Source organism: Sycon ciliatum, chromosome 1 (assembly GCF_964019385.1).
Source record: "Sycon ciliatum chromosome 1, ocSycCili1.1, whole genome shotgun sequence".
In the NCBI taxonomy this organism is placed as follows: domain Eukaryota; kingdom Metazoa; phylum Porifera; class Calcarea; order Leucosolenida; family Sycettidae; genus Sycon; species Sycon ciliatum.
In genome coordinates, this window is record NC_088643.1 from 41,521,568 (window position 1) to 41,537,289 (window position 15,722).

General features: G+C 46.8%; 1 protein-coding gene across 1 annotated transcript in view; it reads left to right on the forward strand.

Annotated features, from left to right (window-relative positions):
- LOC135826448 (uncharacterized) overlaps window positions 1–15,722 on the forward strand; it is a 28,307-nt gene extending 12,585 nt beyond the window's left edge. The window contains exons 17-22 of the mRNA XM_065339060.1: window positions 5,753–5,849; window positions 6,592–6,634; window positions 9,503–9,582; window positions 10,048–10,125; window positions 12,521–12,610; window positions 14,470–15,722. Coding sequence (XP_065195132.1) covers window positions 5,753–5,849; window positions 6,592–6,634; window positions 9,503–9,582; window positions 10,048–10,125; window positions 12,521–12,610; window positions 14,470–14,574 — 493 coding nt within the window. The 3' untranslated portion in view covers window positions 14,575–15,722. The remainder of the gene's footprint in view (window positions 1–5,752; window positions 5,850–6,591; window positions 6,635–9,502; window positions 9,583–10,047; window positions 10,126–12,520; window positions 12,611–14,469) is intronic.

A 15,722-nucleotide genomic window follows, 5' to 3' on the forward strand; every position in this document is an offset into this window, starting at 1 on the left:
CTGTAATACATGTAATTTTAGGTGCATTAAAAATTCGGTGCCAGGGACCTGCCAGGTTTCAGGTCTAATTTAGAATTAGGTGACCAGGATTCCCTTCACATACAGACTGTCAGTGCATACTCTAGTGCCTTTTAGGTGTAATTAAAATTTAGGTGCCTAGTTTCTCTACCGAAATCACCGAAATTAAAGTTACACCGAAAATTACATGTTTTACAGTACCTTTGCAGTTGAATTGAAACTTAGCCATCCTATTATGCAGTTCTCTTTTAATAATAATAATAATAATAATAGCACATTTCGCGTAGTAGAGCACTAAATAAAGAAATTCAGTGTTTTTTCCGCTTCTGTCTTGTGAGCATCATCAGCTAGGTGTAGTAGCTGCTGATACCGATTTCTCGCCGGGTGTCGAGCTGCACAGTTTCCTCCAGTCTGTCTTGTCTGCTGCTTGCTGTCGGCACCTGGAAAGGTCTTCCATGGTCTTCATTGGCACACCCAGCTTATTCAGCTGAGCAACCAGACTTGTGGCCAGTGTCAACCTTGGCCGTCCACGAGGTGCTTTGTTGCCCTTGTCAAAATAGCCGCTCATGGCTACTTGCGGTGGCGTGTCCGTGTCCATCCGTAGCACATGACCGGTCATTCGTAGTCGCCTACATGCAACTGTGTCTGATATAGGGTTGCTCTTGGTTCTGCGGTATAGGTCGTCGTTTGAAATTGTGTCTGGGTATCGTATTCCAAGGAGTGATCGCATTTGACGCCGGTGGAATGCGTCTGCCTTGGCCATTGCTGTTGACGATAATCCCCAGGTCTCGCAATTGTACAGGAATGTCGGCAGTACGATAGCGTTGTACAGGCGTAAGCGTGTCTTCTCCGCTACTTTATCTCTACGCAGCCATAGGGCGTACAGCTGGCCAAACACGCGAGAGGCAAGTTCCATCCTGCGCCGAACATCCTCTTCCTCCCCCATCAAGGAGCCAAGCTGCCTAGATGTCCGCCAGCTCTCGGAATCAGGTGACACACGGATCCACTCTGTTTTATCTGGATTTACTTTTAATGACCAATCGTGCAGTGTGTCTGCTATTACAGGCAGAGCATTCTCAAGCCACAGCCTGCAGGTTGAATAATAGGAGATGTCATCTGCATAACCCGTCTCTGGTGGTAGACTTGCGTCGCCAGCAGGGCGGGGCGCGAGACGAGTTCTGCATTCCTGTAGTGCAGCCTCCAGATAGCAGATGAAGAGAACTGGGCTGAGACTGTCGCCTTGTGGTGTTCCAATAGTGCTCTCAAACGGTTCAGCTGTGGCACTTGCAACCTTAACAGTGATAGTTGTGTTGTGGAGTAGGTGGTGGATGAGACATGTGCAATCTGGATTGGTGATTGCAGACATCACCTCCAGCAGCTTCAGGCGGTTAATCGTATCGAAGGCCTTGGACATGTCCAGGCCTAGAATGTGAAATTGCTGTCGGTAACGAATGGCTCTTGCAGCGATCCACCTTCTCTTTTAAACTCATCAAAATATTTATGATAGAGGTTATGGTGGGGGGAAGACAGCTTTACAGAGTGCCTGCCTGAAATAGAAACATTGAAGATAGCATGTGTCCACGAGGATGGAAGACTAGTTTGTTCGGACGACGCTCACTTTTAGTATAAACAGTACAGTCAGACCCCGCATAACCGCACACATCCGTTTTCCACAAAAATATCCGGATAGACGAGGGAACCGGATAACCGAACGCACATACTGTATGTATGCATGACATATGCTGTAAATCGGTAACCAATGATTTTCTTCCGGATGGCGAGGGATCCGGATAAAAGAGGACCGGATAAGCGAGGTCTGACTGTAATGTGGAACATTGCGAGGTATTGTAATTAGGGTGTGAATGTATGTATGTAAAGAGGGTGGTGACCAGTGAAAAAAACAACTGGTGTCTAAAGTGAAGGGATTGAATATGGCATAGCTTATTTAGATTTTCTTTAGTTTCGAATTTATCAAAAGCTGTGTTACTGGAGTTTAAAAATGGATCTACACACTCTAGCTTGAAGAACATCCAGGCTAGCTAGGTGCTGAACACTTAATCTATACGCCCACACTGGAAAGGCGTATTCAGCTGCAGGGCGAACGTACCCCTTACACAGGAGGGTGATATTATAGTGATTTAGACGACGGCCCATATAGCCGAGTAGGTTAACTCTTTGCTGGAACGTCCTGAAAACGGTTGCAAAATGACTATATATATGAAACTTGAGATGCGGACTTAGCTCTACACCAAGGTATACTACTTAGCTCTACACCAAGGTATACTACGCAAGTAAGGTGACGAATCGGAATATTGTCCATACGGATTGGTGATTATGTAGGGAGTGGGTAGTTGCAGAGGGAGGAAGTCTTCTCCGGTGAGAACTCACCATGGATTCTCCTAGCCCATTGCTGGCAACTGTTGAGCTCCTGCTGGACGTTAGACCGATTCTCATCGAGGGATAATGCGCGGTGGTGAGCATACCGGAGAGTCACATTGTCTGCGCACAGAAAGGGGCAACAGCCTACTATGGTGGAGACTATCAGGGAGGCTGTTAATATACAGTAGGAAGAGTGGAAGGGCAAGGTGCGATCCGGGCGGAAATTCGCTTGTGACGGAACGAGTCGCGGAGACGGTCTGGTGGACCGTATCGAATGCTTTCCGGAAATCTAGGAAGATTCTGTCAAACGTTCCACCGGTCTCTGAGATATCAGCCATTCGGTGACTCAGGAGTACGAGCTGGTCAGTTGTCGACCTTTGATGAACATATGCTAATTGACTCGCCACGACCAATTGGTGTTGATTGATGTAAGTGTTGAGGCTAGACGCCATGTTGATAACCTTGAGAACAAGGTGACAGCCCTGGACCCCCATTAACCGAGACACCGCCCCGCATAGCAGTAGTCATGCTATGACGAGAAACGTGAAGGCTCTCCATGAGTATGTCAATAAGCAGGCCACTGACATCGTCCCCCGTCATGGACTTCGACAAGCACTTTCAGGCATGACAGTTGCCGGCTGATGTGGAGGTCCTCGCCCACACAGCATATGACCAGTGCGAATGCTTCTCCGAGTTTGGTCGAGCCATCAAACACAATTGAGACGGGCGCCTCCTGGAGCTCCTTGGTGAGGTGCTTGGTAAACATCTGGTGGATAATTGGGTCTATTAAATTGACGGTAGCCTCACGGTTCGCGCGCATGTGGAGGATGGCACGCATGAACAGGACCGGATTAGGTAGGTAACAAGAGTAGGCACCGTGTAGGGAACCTGTATTGTCACGCGGTATAATCCATTCCGGGATGACGGGGAAAACTGATCTCATAGTACCTCCGACGGTGTAGTCGAAAGACGAGATCGCCTCGAACATATGAACGAGCGGTCCGGGTATGTCCGCACTTTCATTAGGCAGCAGTGCATCAAGTATGTGCATAAAGCACAGTAAACTGGGCGTTAGCAAACGGTGTGTCGCCATACACTTGAGTGTCTGTTTGTAAAAGACGATAGCAGTGTATATATGTAGATCATAGCTAGTGATGGTCTGAGCGAAGTGCACTGTACTGCTGTACTGCTGTACTGCGTGAATGTGTTGATAAGCTATTGATGATTGTTGAGTTCATCAAAGCAATGTGTCTAAAGGACGGAACAAAAGTAGAAGGGGCCTGAATTGGGCATACCTGCGGTAGTAACTCCATATATAGTGTAAGCGGAGGAATACGATGTGCAGGGACTGAAAGTCTTGCCTGGTCGGCTTTCTCATTTCACCAGTCGACGATTTCTGGGCGATAAGGACTTTCTAATAGCACTTATCAGCAGGGCTCTGAAATTTCCACTGACCTTGGAGATGGGAATACCGGCCTCAAGCAAGCAGTGTAACTCTCAACCGATAACGCCTTGTAGCTTCAGGCAGGTTCTCATCAATTGGATGATAGTGCCCAACATAACTGCGAAGGTGTTCTGTTATAGTATGCCTCGTCTTCATCCAGCGCGGCTGCAGTTGCTTGTCCCTCATTGATCTCCTCGTACACATACTCGTACCTTTCCGAAAGTGTAGGCACCTCTCCACATGCTGTTTCCTTCTTCTTCTTAGCATTGAGATGCTTCACAGATTTCACATGTGAGCTAGTAGAGTTTTTCTTTGTAGGAAGCTCCTCACGGCAGCACGAGCAATGCAGCTTGCCAAGGTCCACAGTCAAAAATTCATCGGGAAATTGCTTGAGTCTCATCTGGTTTGACTGCTACATTGCTGGCACTCTTTGCATCCGATCGTCCAGGACAAGATCTTTTGGCGGTGTTTCCAGTAGTCAAATGCGAAGGAACAGATCGCTTCCGAGAGTTGTCGGCAGTCTTAGGAAATCGAAAACTGAAATTGTGCTACAAAGTCCTTGATACTGACACCACTTGCAGTTTCGCTTTCCTCGCCAGGGTCACCATCCACTTCCACCTAAGTAGACGGCTCATTCGAAGCCATTTTTGCCAAACAGCACGAGCAAAAAGGAAGCAAAATATCGGAAACGAAAGCCAATGCCAAGCAAAATATAGAAAGTTCTCGGGCAAAATGTTGCTGCAAAATATCATACCGCCCCAGCAAATTTGGGCTAGGCCTAATGCCGGGGCTTTGGTCACATAACCATATTGATTATACTGGGGCTTTGGTCATGTGACCATATTAATTACTCTGTCATTTGAAATGGGAAATAGTGAATGTGAGCAAGGTTCTGACTCGGGGGGGGGGGGGGGGGGGGGAGGGGGAGGGGTTAAGAGCGGTTCACTTGATAGACCACACGCCATTGTTTACCATTTGATTGGAACTTGAAATCCAAAAGTACCTGCTGTAGAGTGCTACCTCCAAACAGGCTGCGTACCCAGTCGTAGTTGAACAATGGCATGCAATGTACTCGTACAGCACGGTTTGGACTTTCACTGGGTGTAGCAAAAAACGTACGGCAACGCGGGTGTACGTTGATTTGCTCCGCTTGTATACAACAGGTGAGTAGATCAGCCCACCAGCAAAGTGGTCAAAGACCGAAAATCCCATTCACTGCATCCATGTCCACGTTGCTGGTGGGCTGATCTACTCACTTCCCACCGCTTTAGGAGCTTTAGGAGCTGCATTTGTGCCTTAGATCTTTGGAGGGTGGTGATGTTCCTACGGATGCTGAAACCTCAGTCTACCTGAGTCTCAAGCTGCATGATGCAGCAGCAGCACGTCGTTATATTTTTAGGTTTAGTACAAACGTGGGTATGCAGTGGGCGCATAGCTGTGTTCTAGCATTGGCTTATAGTCAATTCACTTTATTGTTCCTTTCTGAGTGTTGGCAGCTTTCCTGTACGCTGTATGTCACATTGTGTTGTTGATACTGATGTCATTGTACCATGACAGTGTGTGTGTGTTGAGTGCTGACCATGTCTCTGTTCAAACTTGTGCATGTTCCTCTGTGTGCTTGTGTGCGTGTGTGTTGCTGTATGTGTGTGTGTGTGTGTGTGTGTGTATGTGGTGCTGTGTGTGTCGGTATGTGTGTGTGTGTGTGTGTGTGTGTGTTGCTGTGTTGCTGTGTGTTTCGGTGTGTGTTTCGGTGTGTGTTTCGGTGTGTGTTTCGGTGTGTGTGTGTGTCGGGATGTTTGTGTGGCGGGATGTTTGTGTTGTGTGTGTGTGTGTGTGTGTGTGTGTGTGTGTGTGTGTGTGTGTGTGTGTGTGTGTGTGTGTGTGTGTGTGTGTGTGTGTGTGTGTTCCTAGATTCATGGGCAGAGGGTTGATCAAGTATCCTGTCAGCACAGTGTGGCAAGCTGTGAGAAATACACAAACCAGACTAGCGTGCGACTACTTAGTTACGGTAAGCCTCCACCACTTACCTCCCCGGGAGAGGGGGGATGCACTGGCTTTCAAAGATACAGCTTGTTGACTGATAAGGCAACGTTTCCCTCTCCATCGTACTCGCACCTGGATTCTGGTATCCCCACACAACAGGTGCTGGCCTGTCATGACCTACCATACCTTCGGCAATGCGTGTACTGGCCGACGTGCTTATTAGTTTGCGAGCCTTAAAATGTCACCCAATTCGGGGCAAATCCACACAAAAGCCCTGAAATGATGTGGCGATTATTTCGGACTGGCATCAATAAACACCGGCGCTATATTCCGAAAATACTGTAGCCTAGATACCTACACGGCCTCGCACATCTCATACCCCCATGTTCTACTCACTCTAAGTTATATGGGGCTAGATGCACTGTGCGAGCCTTTGCCTGGGGTTGGGGTAAAGCCAATACTTGGTTTTACTGCTTCTCGTACGAGCTGGCATTTTCGCTCGTGGAGTATGGGTTGGTGATCAGTGTGTTTAAGGTGCAGGGGACGATTCTGAGCATTCACGACTGTTCTTTTGGTGCTTTTGTCCATGCGCCTACGACTGTGAACATGAGTGTGTGTATGTGTGTGTGTGTGTGTATGTGTGTGAGTGTGTGTCTGTCTCTGTCTGTCTGTCTGTCTGTCCGTCTGTCTGTCTGTGTGTGTGTATGTACGGCTGTACATACATGTACATTTGTGCTTGCTGCCGATGGTGTATACACACTAAACAGGAGATGAAAACAGTGGCCTGTATTGATGAGCATACAAATATTGGTGAGTGTGCTACCCAGGCTTTGTTCAACCCTGGCACTGCTGTGTTCGAAGAGCCAAATTACTATTGTGTTACTTGAAGTACTCAGTCATCATGTGACAGCATATTCACATGCTGTTTAGGCACAGACAACGTAAGCACACACACACACACACACACACACACACACATACGCCCATGCATCTACAGTAAAACCAGGTTTAACCCATTGAACGCTGATGACGTCTATAGACGTCATCATGGAGAATGCCCCCCCATGAGCGGATGACGTCTATAGACGGCATGGGATAGCATTATATTTATAGTGATTTCTGGCACTGTCTGGTGTGTAAAAGCACTGTTAGTTTTTTTCAGCGTTTTGACTCTTTTGTTATGCATATGTACATGTACCGTAAAGTACCGTTGATCCGCCCCCTCTCTAATTCCCGCCCCCTGTCGATTTTCTCCTTGTGAAGCGACTTGGGCGTATACAACGAAATACGATGTTGAACCGACGCATGCACTGCTGTACACAATACTTGCCAATCCAGTATCAAAATGTTCACAATCCAGCACATTGAGTCTGATCCTCTACGTTGTTGTACATCGTACTGCACTTGACAGCCTTGATCTAATTCCCGCCCCCTGCCGAAAACCCAGCTGGGAAGCGACATGGCGTGGGGGCGGATCAACGGTACTTTACGGTAATCGTGAAACCTGAAAACGCAATATGAACTCAACAAAATAATAATATGTGGCGCAAAATAAAAAGAAGGAAATAATAACCAGTCAAGCGCTCAAAACGAACATTAGAAAAATCATGAGCCTCAAGGCGCTAAACTGCGCTTAAATTATAGGGAGGGGGGAAACCGGAATCCGAGAAAATTATAACGTTCAAAGTCATAAAAAGAGAGGGGTGGATGGGAAACAGAACAACAGCCAAACGCACCACTGATAGTTACCGAAAGCGCTCTGGAGCAGCAAGGACCACCTGAGCATCAGAATCAATGACTCTCTCGCGGGCATCTTGTGACCGTGGCCTGCGGTGACCTCTGAGGCTGGCATGGGAGGCACGAATAAGAGAAAAGGATACCCTTGACCTTATAAAGGCAAGAAGTGAAGAGAAGAGCTTCTTTCTCTTGTCGGCGAGCATGGAGGCAATACGCTTGAAGAAAGCGGAGGCGGACTTGCCGTAGCTGCCGAAAGCGCTGAACACAATTGGAGAAAATGAAGCGTATTCGACTTTGCAGACGCGCTCTTCATAAGCACGCCTTTTCTCGGCCTCATGCTTCCTGTAGGTAGCCGTTATGGACTGCTGGCGGTTGGAACGGGCATGAGGGTTGAACACCCGGATGTCCAGGAGTGCTCGTTCGAAACGTCCGCCCCAGACACCCGATGCAGCCACATCCAGGCGGGCACCATCCTCTGAGATAGTGGGGCGGTGACGGAAGGTCTCACCGGTTAGCGGCTGGAGATGCAGCTCGATCTGGACGCCGTGGGCCACTTCAGGCAGGAGAGATGCGGTGAGGTCCCTTAGGTCGTTATGCCGCATGGCGGGGTAGCCTTCAGTGAGGCAAGACAGAGCGTGTTCCGGTGAGAATGCTTTGCCACACACACATTGCGTAGGCAGGCCTGGAGGGGTCCAACCGTAACGTAAGCATAGGGCATCCCTGAACGCCTGCTTGTGTAGGTTGAAACCATACTGTCGAAGGGGCCGACAGGTCAACCAGCTGGAGGCGCCCTTTTCGGCAGCGAGATTGAAGGTGCACTCTGTGGTGCTGGTGGCGGTGGCAATGACCGAGGCGCGAGCTCGAGGCAGCAGCTTCCTTTGCCAGACGCCGTGACTGGGACACAATCTCTGCTCGCGATCCTGCCTCTTGTACGATAGGTGATGGGTACTAATCCCACTTGGTAACGCTGTGCGTCTTTTCTTCTTCTCTTTTGAGCGATCTTTCAGCTGCAATTGTGTGCATTTCGCGTATTTCCCGCAATTTAAGCAAACGTGTGTCCCTTATTGTGCTGCGCTATCCTTTTCTTTCTTTCTATTCTTTTTGGGGACTGTATTGATTCTGTCACCCTGTGGGTGATAGTCTTGGCCAGCAATTCCAAAAATCGAGGACCTCAGTTGCCAGAACCCTGGAGTTTTAGAACTTGCTATTGGCCCTGTTATTAGCATTTATATGCAGAGTACCATAGGCAAGGCCCAGTAGCGCTGAATGGGTTAAGCGCCCATCCCACGCTGCAAGCAAAAGCGGTCGTTAGCGCCAGGTGGTCTTTAGAACCAGGTCCCATACATTCCTTGCATATCAGATCGTGTACATACATGTGCATGTTTGTACTTCCATGCACTCAAACTGACATGTATGGAGCATAGAATACTTTCGTGCAGGCAAACCACACCTCACTCAAGTGCATGCAGCGCATCCTGCACTGGCCCTTGTCACTTCTGTTGACTGCATGCACTTGCTTCAGAGCGCACTTCTACCCTGTTGCGGTCAACCCTGCCAGCCAAGATGCCACTTTTGGCTAGTTTTGGTCGCTGTGTGCAGGTCCAATATGCCACTTGGTACTCTACACTAAAAGTCGGTCGCTGGTCGTGCAAGGCAGGTGGTCGCTGTATCCAGTGTAGTTTCTGTGTAGAACTGACCGTGCATGGAAAAACGGTCGTTAAGAGCAGGTGGTCACTAAAACCAGAGGTCGCTTACACCAGGTTTTACTGTACATCCATGCATGGGTACGCTTGTATCTTTATGCCTTTGTTACTTCTCTCTCTCCCTCTCTCCCTCTCCCTCACACACATACACACATACACATGCACGCACGCGCACGCACACACACACACACACACACACACACACATGTACCTTTATCTGCTTTGCTACATGCTATAGTCTCAATCGCTCTGGACAAGGAGAAGTGCATGTCAAAGGTACCGATGGATCTCTGCTGTGTGGTTACTGAAAGAACAGATGTAAGTACATGTACATGTTTGTACATCCTCGTGATCTAATTGTCTGCACCTTTATAGCCATGACCGTTTAAGGCTTTTATTCGAAACACCGCTGCTTTCCTAGCTACTAGTATTTCAGATGCGAAATGAGTTGAATGAATGACCCACCTACAACGCCATGGCATAAGACGTCCAAGTGCACACAAAATTCCTATCTAAATCCGCTTTTTGCCCCTTCTCCTGGGATGGAAACCTTTGTTACTACATGTATAGTACATATTGCTTCATTTGACAAGCTTAGTTCTAAACTGCCATGGCTTCGATATGAGAGTTGCATACTCTTTAGGGGCGTTATGGACCCTTGGAGATGGGCCATTACATTTTGATTTTGCCTGTCTCCTCAGTGTTGGAAGGATACATGGACAAGTGATTCTTGTTCTTATGAAGAACTTCACTGTCCTGTTCTTCTCATGTCTGTTTGTTTAGAATAAATACCATGCTCTTGTGAGCCAATCGGTTGACTTCAAAAAGTGCCCGGTCAGACAGGGTTTCGAGCGCGCGCAGGTGAGTTGAAAATTGAAATGCAGACTTGAGGAGACACTTTGCGGATGAGTTAGCTGCATGAATTTCTTGACATTCCCATTGTGTTAGGTACATCACTCATCATCAGTGGTTAGGTGCATCAGTGGTTAGGTGCATCAGTGGCTTCTGTGTGTGCGCTGTACTGGTAGCACTTTGATGTGATATCCCCGAGCTTTGACAGACCTAGTACATCTGCTGGAGCAGCCAGGGTCCCGCAGTCTTATTGCTTATGCCCGTACTGTGGCGTATTAAAGCCGGGCTTATTCAGAAAGTAGAAACTGATGTCAGTGCTAGGTTTCTACTCGATGCAGGCATTTCTTTGTATGTTTTAGCACTAAACCCGGCTTGTATGCCGACGCTGCATCTTGACAGTCAGGCTTGTATTCGAAACAGGCTTGTATAGGAGACGGGCCTTAGTACGGGATTGGCCTTAGTACAGGACTGGCCTTAGTACAGGACTGGCCTTAGTACAGGACTGGCCTTAGTACAGGACTGGCCTTAGTACAGGACTGGCCTTAGTACAGGACTGGCCTTAGTACAGGACTGGCCTTAGTACAGGACTGGCCTTAGTACAGGACTGGCCTTAGTACAGGACTGGCCTTAGTACTTGTACAGTCATGTACTAGTATTTACTTAGCGCATTTATCACATGACCTAGTGATCACATTTGAATGACTACAATACCCGGCAAAGCCAGGTGTTGCCGAGAGGCCTAGATCACGGCAGCAAAGCGAGTGCCCAGGAGAACATTCTCACTGGCCAGCTCAAGGACAGTACCGTGATTAGAGCTTGAAAGTGATGATGTCAAACATGGCCGAGTAATACATGAGTCACAGAGCACCACACGTCTGGATTGTTGTAACTAATAGTTTCATGCCAGATGGCAATCTTTAGACAACTGATAACAGTGATGCACAGCTAGTATGGTATTTATACAGTGGCATAGGAAGGAATCTGTGAAGGTTTGAGGTCTGGTGGGTGCGAAAAGTCCTGGAGGGAAAATGTGCCAAACTCCCATAGTCCATGAGTGAGAAAAGAAAATTAATATGACAGGAAGGCAAGCAAGGCTGTGTGAAAGAATGATAATGTGGCTTGCCTGTAATGCAGGTGCAAGATGCCGCACACTTTGGTAAGCGCTTGAAATAAGTTGGAGGGGAGATACTTGCCCTTCAATGTACCAACAAACAGGTGCAAGGTGGAAATTTCCATGCGCTGTGATGGCTATAGGTGCTTAGAATAGGTGAGGAAAATGAATATATGGCCGATAGTGGTGAAACGAATGTCAAAACCTACTAGTCGAATATTCTTCAGCTTAACGGACGAATGAACGAATATTCTTTTGGTAACACAGATTACATCACATGCCCTCCTCTCAGTCATTTGATGGATATTGTCAATACTAATATATTATTAGGTATGACAAACGGTAGTGCCACGTAAAATATACTGCCACATAAGGCTACTTCGAAGTTCATAAATGTTATGCGCAACATTGGCAGTCCAGTATGGACATACATGTGCATGCATGCAGTACAAAGTCACAGGCAGGCTGTACGCACTGCACTGTACCGTGTTCGGCGTCCATGTATGTACATGCACTGCATTCGAAGTGACGTAACGAATACTCGAATGTGACTTAACGAATATTCGAATGTGACAAACCGAACGAATGTTCGAATATTCGAATATTCGTTTCACCACTAAATTGGCCGAGTAATAGAAATTTTGTGTACGATATGTCTTTGGGTCCACAGTCTTGGGTAGCTTCTGTATGGTGGGTATAGCCATCCCTTCATGTCACCTATCATCATTTCTAGGAACTGGCCCCTGGCCTGTGAGAAGGCATCCTTGCCTGTAAATCTGATGAAGTAAAAATAAAACAACAACAACAACCTACTGGTGTTAGTTTTCCTTTACTGTGTGTGTGTGCCTGTTGTGGTTGGGTGTGCATGGGTGTGCTTGTGCCTGTTGTGGGGTGTGAGCATGTGTGCTTGTATGTGTGCTTGTGCCTGTTGTGGGTGTGTGGGCGTGCATGTGTATACACTGTACAATCATGTGTTGTGTGCTTGTGGGGATGTGTACAGTATGTATGTGTGTGCATATGACACAATGTGTGGGTATGACACATTGTGTGCCTATGACACATTGTGTGCATGTGTGTACATGCATGACTGTGTGTGACTGTGTGACTGTGTGCATGGTGTGGGGTGCATGTGTGACTGTGTGCATGCATGTGTGACTGTGTGCATGCATGTGTGACCGTGTGCATGTGTGCCCATGTGCATGTGTGACTGTGTGCATGCATGTGTGACCGTGTGTATGTGTGCCCATGTGCATGTGTGACTACTTGCCTGTGCGTGCATGTACACTGATGTAGCTGAGTTCAAGTGGCTGGTGTCTCCAAGCCCATGTTGATGTGTCAAGTGGAGTTCCAATCCAAGCTACCATGGTGACATACATCTGTCAGGTAGGTACTAGGTACTTAGTACTACAGTCAGACCTGGCCTAACCACACACATAGGGGACATAGGGGACCGGTTTTGTTGGATGCATCATGTATGCTGTACATCTGTAACCAGCTATTTTCTTCCGGATGGCGAGGGATCCCGATAAAAGAGGACCGGAAAAGCAAGGTCTGACTGTACTACAGGTCGTCCCTCGTTAATACATAATCTCTGGGACTTGACAAATGTTATGTATTAACGGGGTTTATGTACTAAACGAAAGTGTACATAACTTTGCTTGTGTACCAGTATTTTTCACTTTTTTCAACTCTTCTGAGTGTTTCTTGCTGCCATGACTAGGGAGCGAGATATTCTTGATTCCCTCGATATAACATAAAAATTATGTTATAACGGTCACAGTCAGCCAAGATTCTACAGTTTACATGATACATGCCCAGCTGCGCCTGTACAGTCACTCGGGAAAAAACAGAGCTTTGTCGGTTTGTGATGTGCGCTCTGATTTCTGAGCTAATCGAATCCACAAGTAGAAACCAGAACACGATGTGCCTCCACTGGAAGGCCAAAAGACCAACAAAATTATGTACTATTGAGGTAGGTGGCATGCGGGTGCGGAGAAATGTTATGTACTAACGGGGTTTATGTACTAACGAATTATGTACTAACCGACATAATTTGTATGGAAGTGATCACGTTTCGTCCGGGACTTGAGATTTCTTATGTACTAACGGGGTTTATGTACTAACCGGACTCGTATTAACGGGGGACGACCTGTACTAAGTCTTGTATTGTACCGTACTACGGTACTGTACCCCTCTTTGCCCCAGCTACCCTGTGAATCAATATAATGCACTGATCTGGCCTCTAAGTTTTCAAAATTTTCGGCTCAGCCACCCCTCCGCCATGAGTAAATTGTAATTCAGATGGCTGACCATACCACACAAAATACGTTCCGACACCCCTGTGTAACCTGCATGGTATGTTCGCAGGTCTGCAACTGCGCAGCACCGGCGCTGGTTGGCTCAGGCAATCGGATTTCATTGAACAGCACTGTAGATACTTCAAAAATATGTAGTATATGCCTGTTCTTGTGCACATGTCGACATATGAAGTCTGCCTAAGCATAGTGTATTATACACTTTCAATACTGCACCATCCCAGGCTCGCAACGCACCCCACCGTGCACAATATGATGCTAGAGTGTGGCTACGAAATGTTGTAGAAACATCATGATAGTGCGTGGTAAAGTGCTGTAGTAAAGTGCTGTGGTAAAGTGCTGTGGTAAAATGTCACTGGAATAGACTTAAACCTGCTACTAAACATATGAAACGAGAGATAGCACGCCAATGTAGGAGCCAATATGCACAGCACCGTAGCATAACCACCGCCACCAATCCTCACAGCAACAACTACACCAACACACTACAACATGGTAGCATAAATCATTGTCTCCAAGAGAGAAAGAGAAATCGAGAAAGAATGAAAGAAATGCCAACAACAACAGCAACAGCAACAACAACAATAAAAAATTAATATTGCGACCGAGCTTTCGGCCATATTCCACTTTTACTACATCCTCAACCCGTCGTCGCCATGCGCTCTCAGCCGAACCAATGCACGAAGCATAAATACACCAGCACAGTAAGGACACTTCCGTTGAGAGGTACTTTCTTTTCGCCTCTAGAAAGCTGTTTCGCTCCTTTGAGCTCAACATATGGCCATTGTCTTCTGCCAAGAATCTGTGCATTACGAAATGGTGGTAAACGGTCTGTGAAGGTGCCTTGTTTCCTCCTTGTGATTCTTGTCAATAAGTTTTTATCTGACATCATGTTGTTGCCGCCGTCATCATTTGTTCTTTCTCCAGCTCAACCTGAAGTCCCAAGTCTCCAGTGACCTGCTAGCATACCTATGCCGCCGCCAAACCCTGGCCGTTTCCAAGCTTGGCCAGCACTGTGCCTCACTTTCCTAGCCGCAGCGTTCGTTGTCTTCACTCAAAGGCCGTGAGTTTTCTGCTTCTGTTTGCATCTACTGAAGTAGCTCGTTGTTCATCTACTGAAGTAGCTCGTTGAGCCTTCCCAACACGCTGTAGCATAGTGTATGATGCATGTTACTATCACTTTTTTAAAGTTATTTTTACATAATAGTTTGTAGGGCCTTTGCATCTGGGAATTTTCTAGTCCTCTCTATCATTCACACGCTGGCGTTTCTCCTTGAGATTCTGTACATATGTTCTCTCAGTGTCCAAGGAAGAATGCTCTGTCTTCTTCTTTTTTTTAATGAAAACATTTCTGTCATAGGTTTTGCACTCTCCCATCCTTTGTTTTCAATTTTTTTATTGTGCGTGTTCATGCTTGCGTGTGCCCGTGGTGAGTGTATGTGTGTGTGTGTATGGACATGTGCAGAACCGAGGTGCACTGTTGCAAGTCTAGTTTTCTTGTTTTGGACCTACCCCTAGCCGTAGTAGCATTGACTTTTATTATTTTATTATGTGTCCGGTGAGTGTCAGCGTCACCCATGTATTGCCTGATTGTCTTGCACTCTCAAGCGGCCTGGTGTAGCCACCTATTTTTTATTAGAACGTGTGTGTGTGTGTGTGTGTTGTGTGTGTGTGTGTACACGCACACATGCATGCATGCGCAATTCTGGGTATGTGTGTGTGCACATGTGTATCTATGTGCGTGTGTGCATGTGTGTTCAGGTGTGTGTCCATGTTTCTGTATGTATGTTCGTGTGTGTGGCTCCGTCAATGTTCTCTAGCTGTATCATACAATAACTTTCTAATAACTTTTGACAGTAAATAATAATTTCTTGCTGCTCTGAGCTCCTCTAGAGTTGGAAGTCTCTACCTTTTTTGTTTGTTTTTGTTTTAGAAACTGAAGGAGCATCAAATGACTTGCATTCTGATTTTTATTTATCACGGAAATGGTTAGGAGTATTTTCTCGTGTGGTTCATCAGGGATGTCTGTCACATATTGATCAGCTAATTCAAGAAGAAATGAGTTCTATTGCATCAACAAGTCTTATTTTCATTCTACTCTTGTTGACATGCTTGGCTGGTTGTCAGCAAGTGGGATTCATAGAACTATGAATTTATCGGAACCGGTTTCACGATTGTGA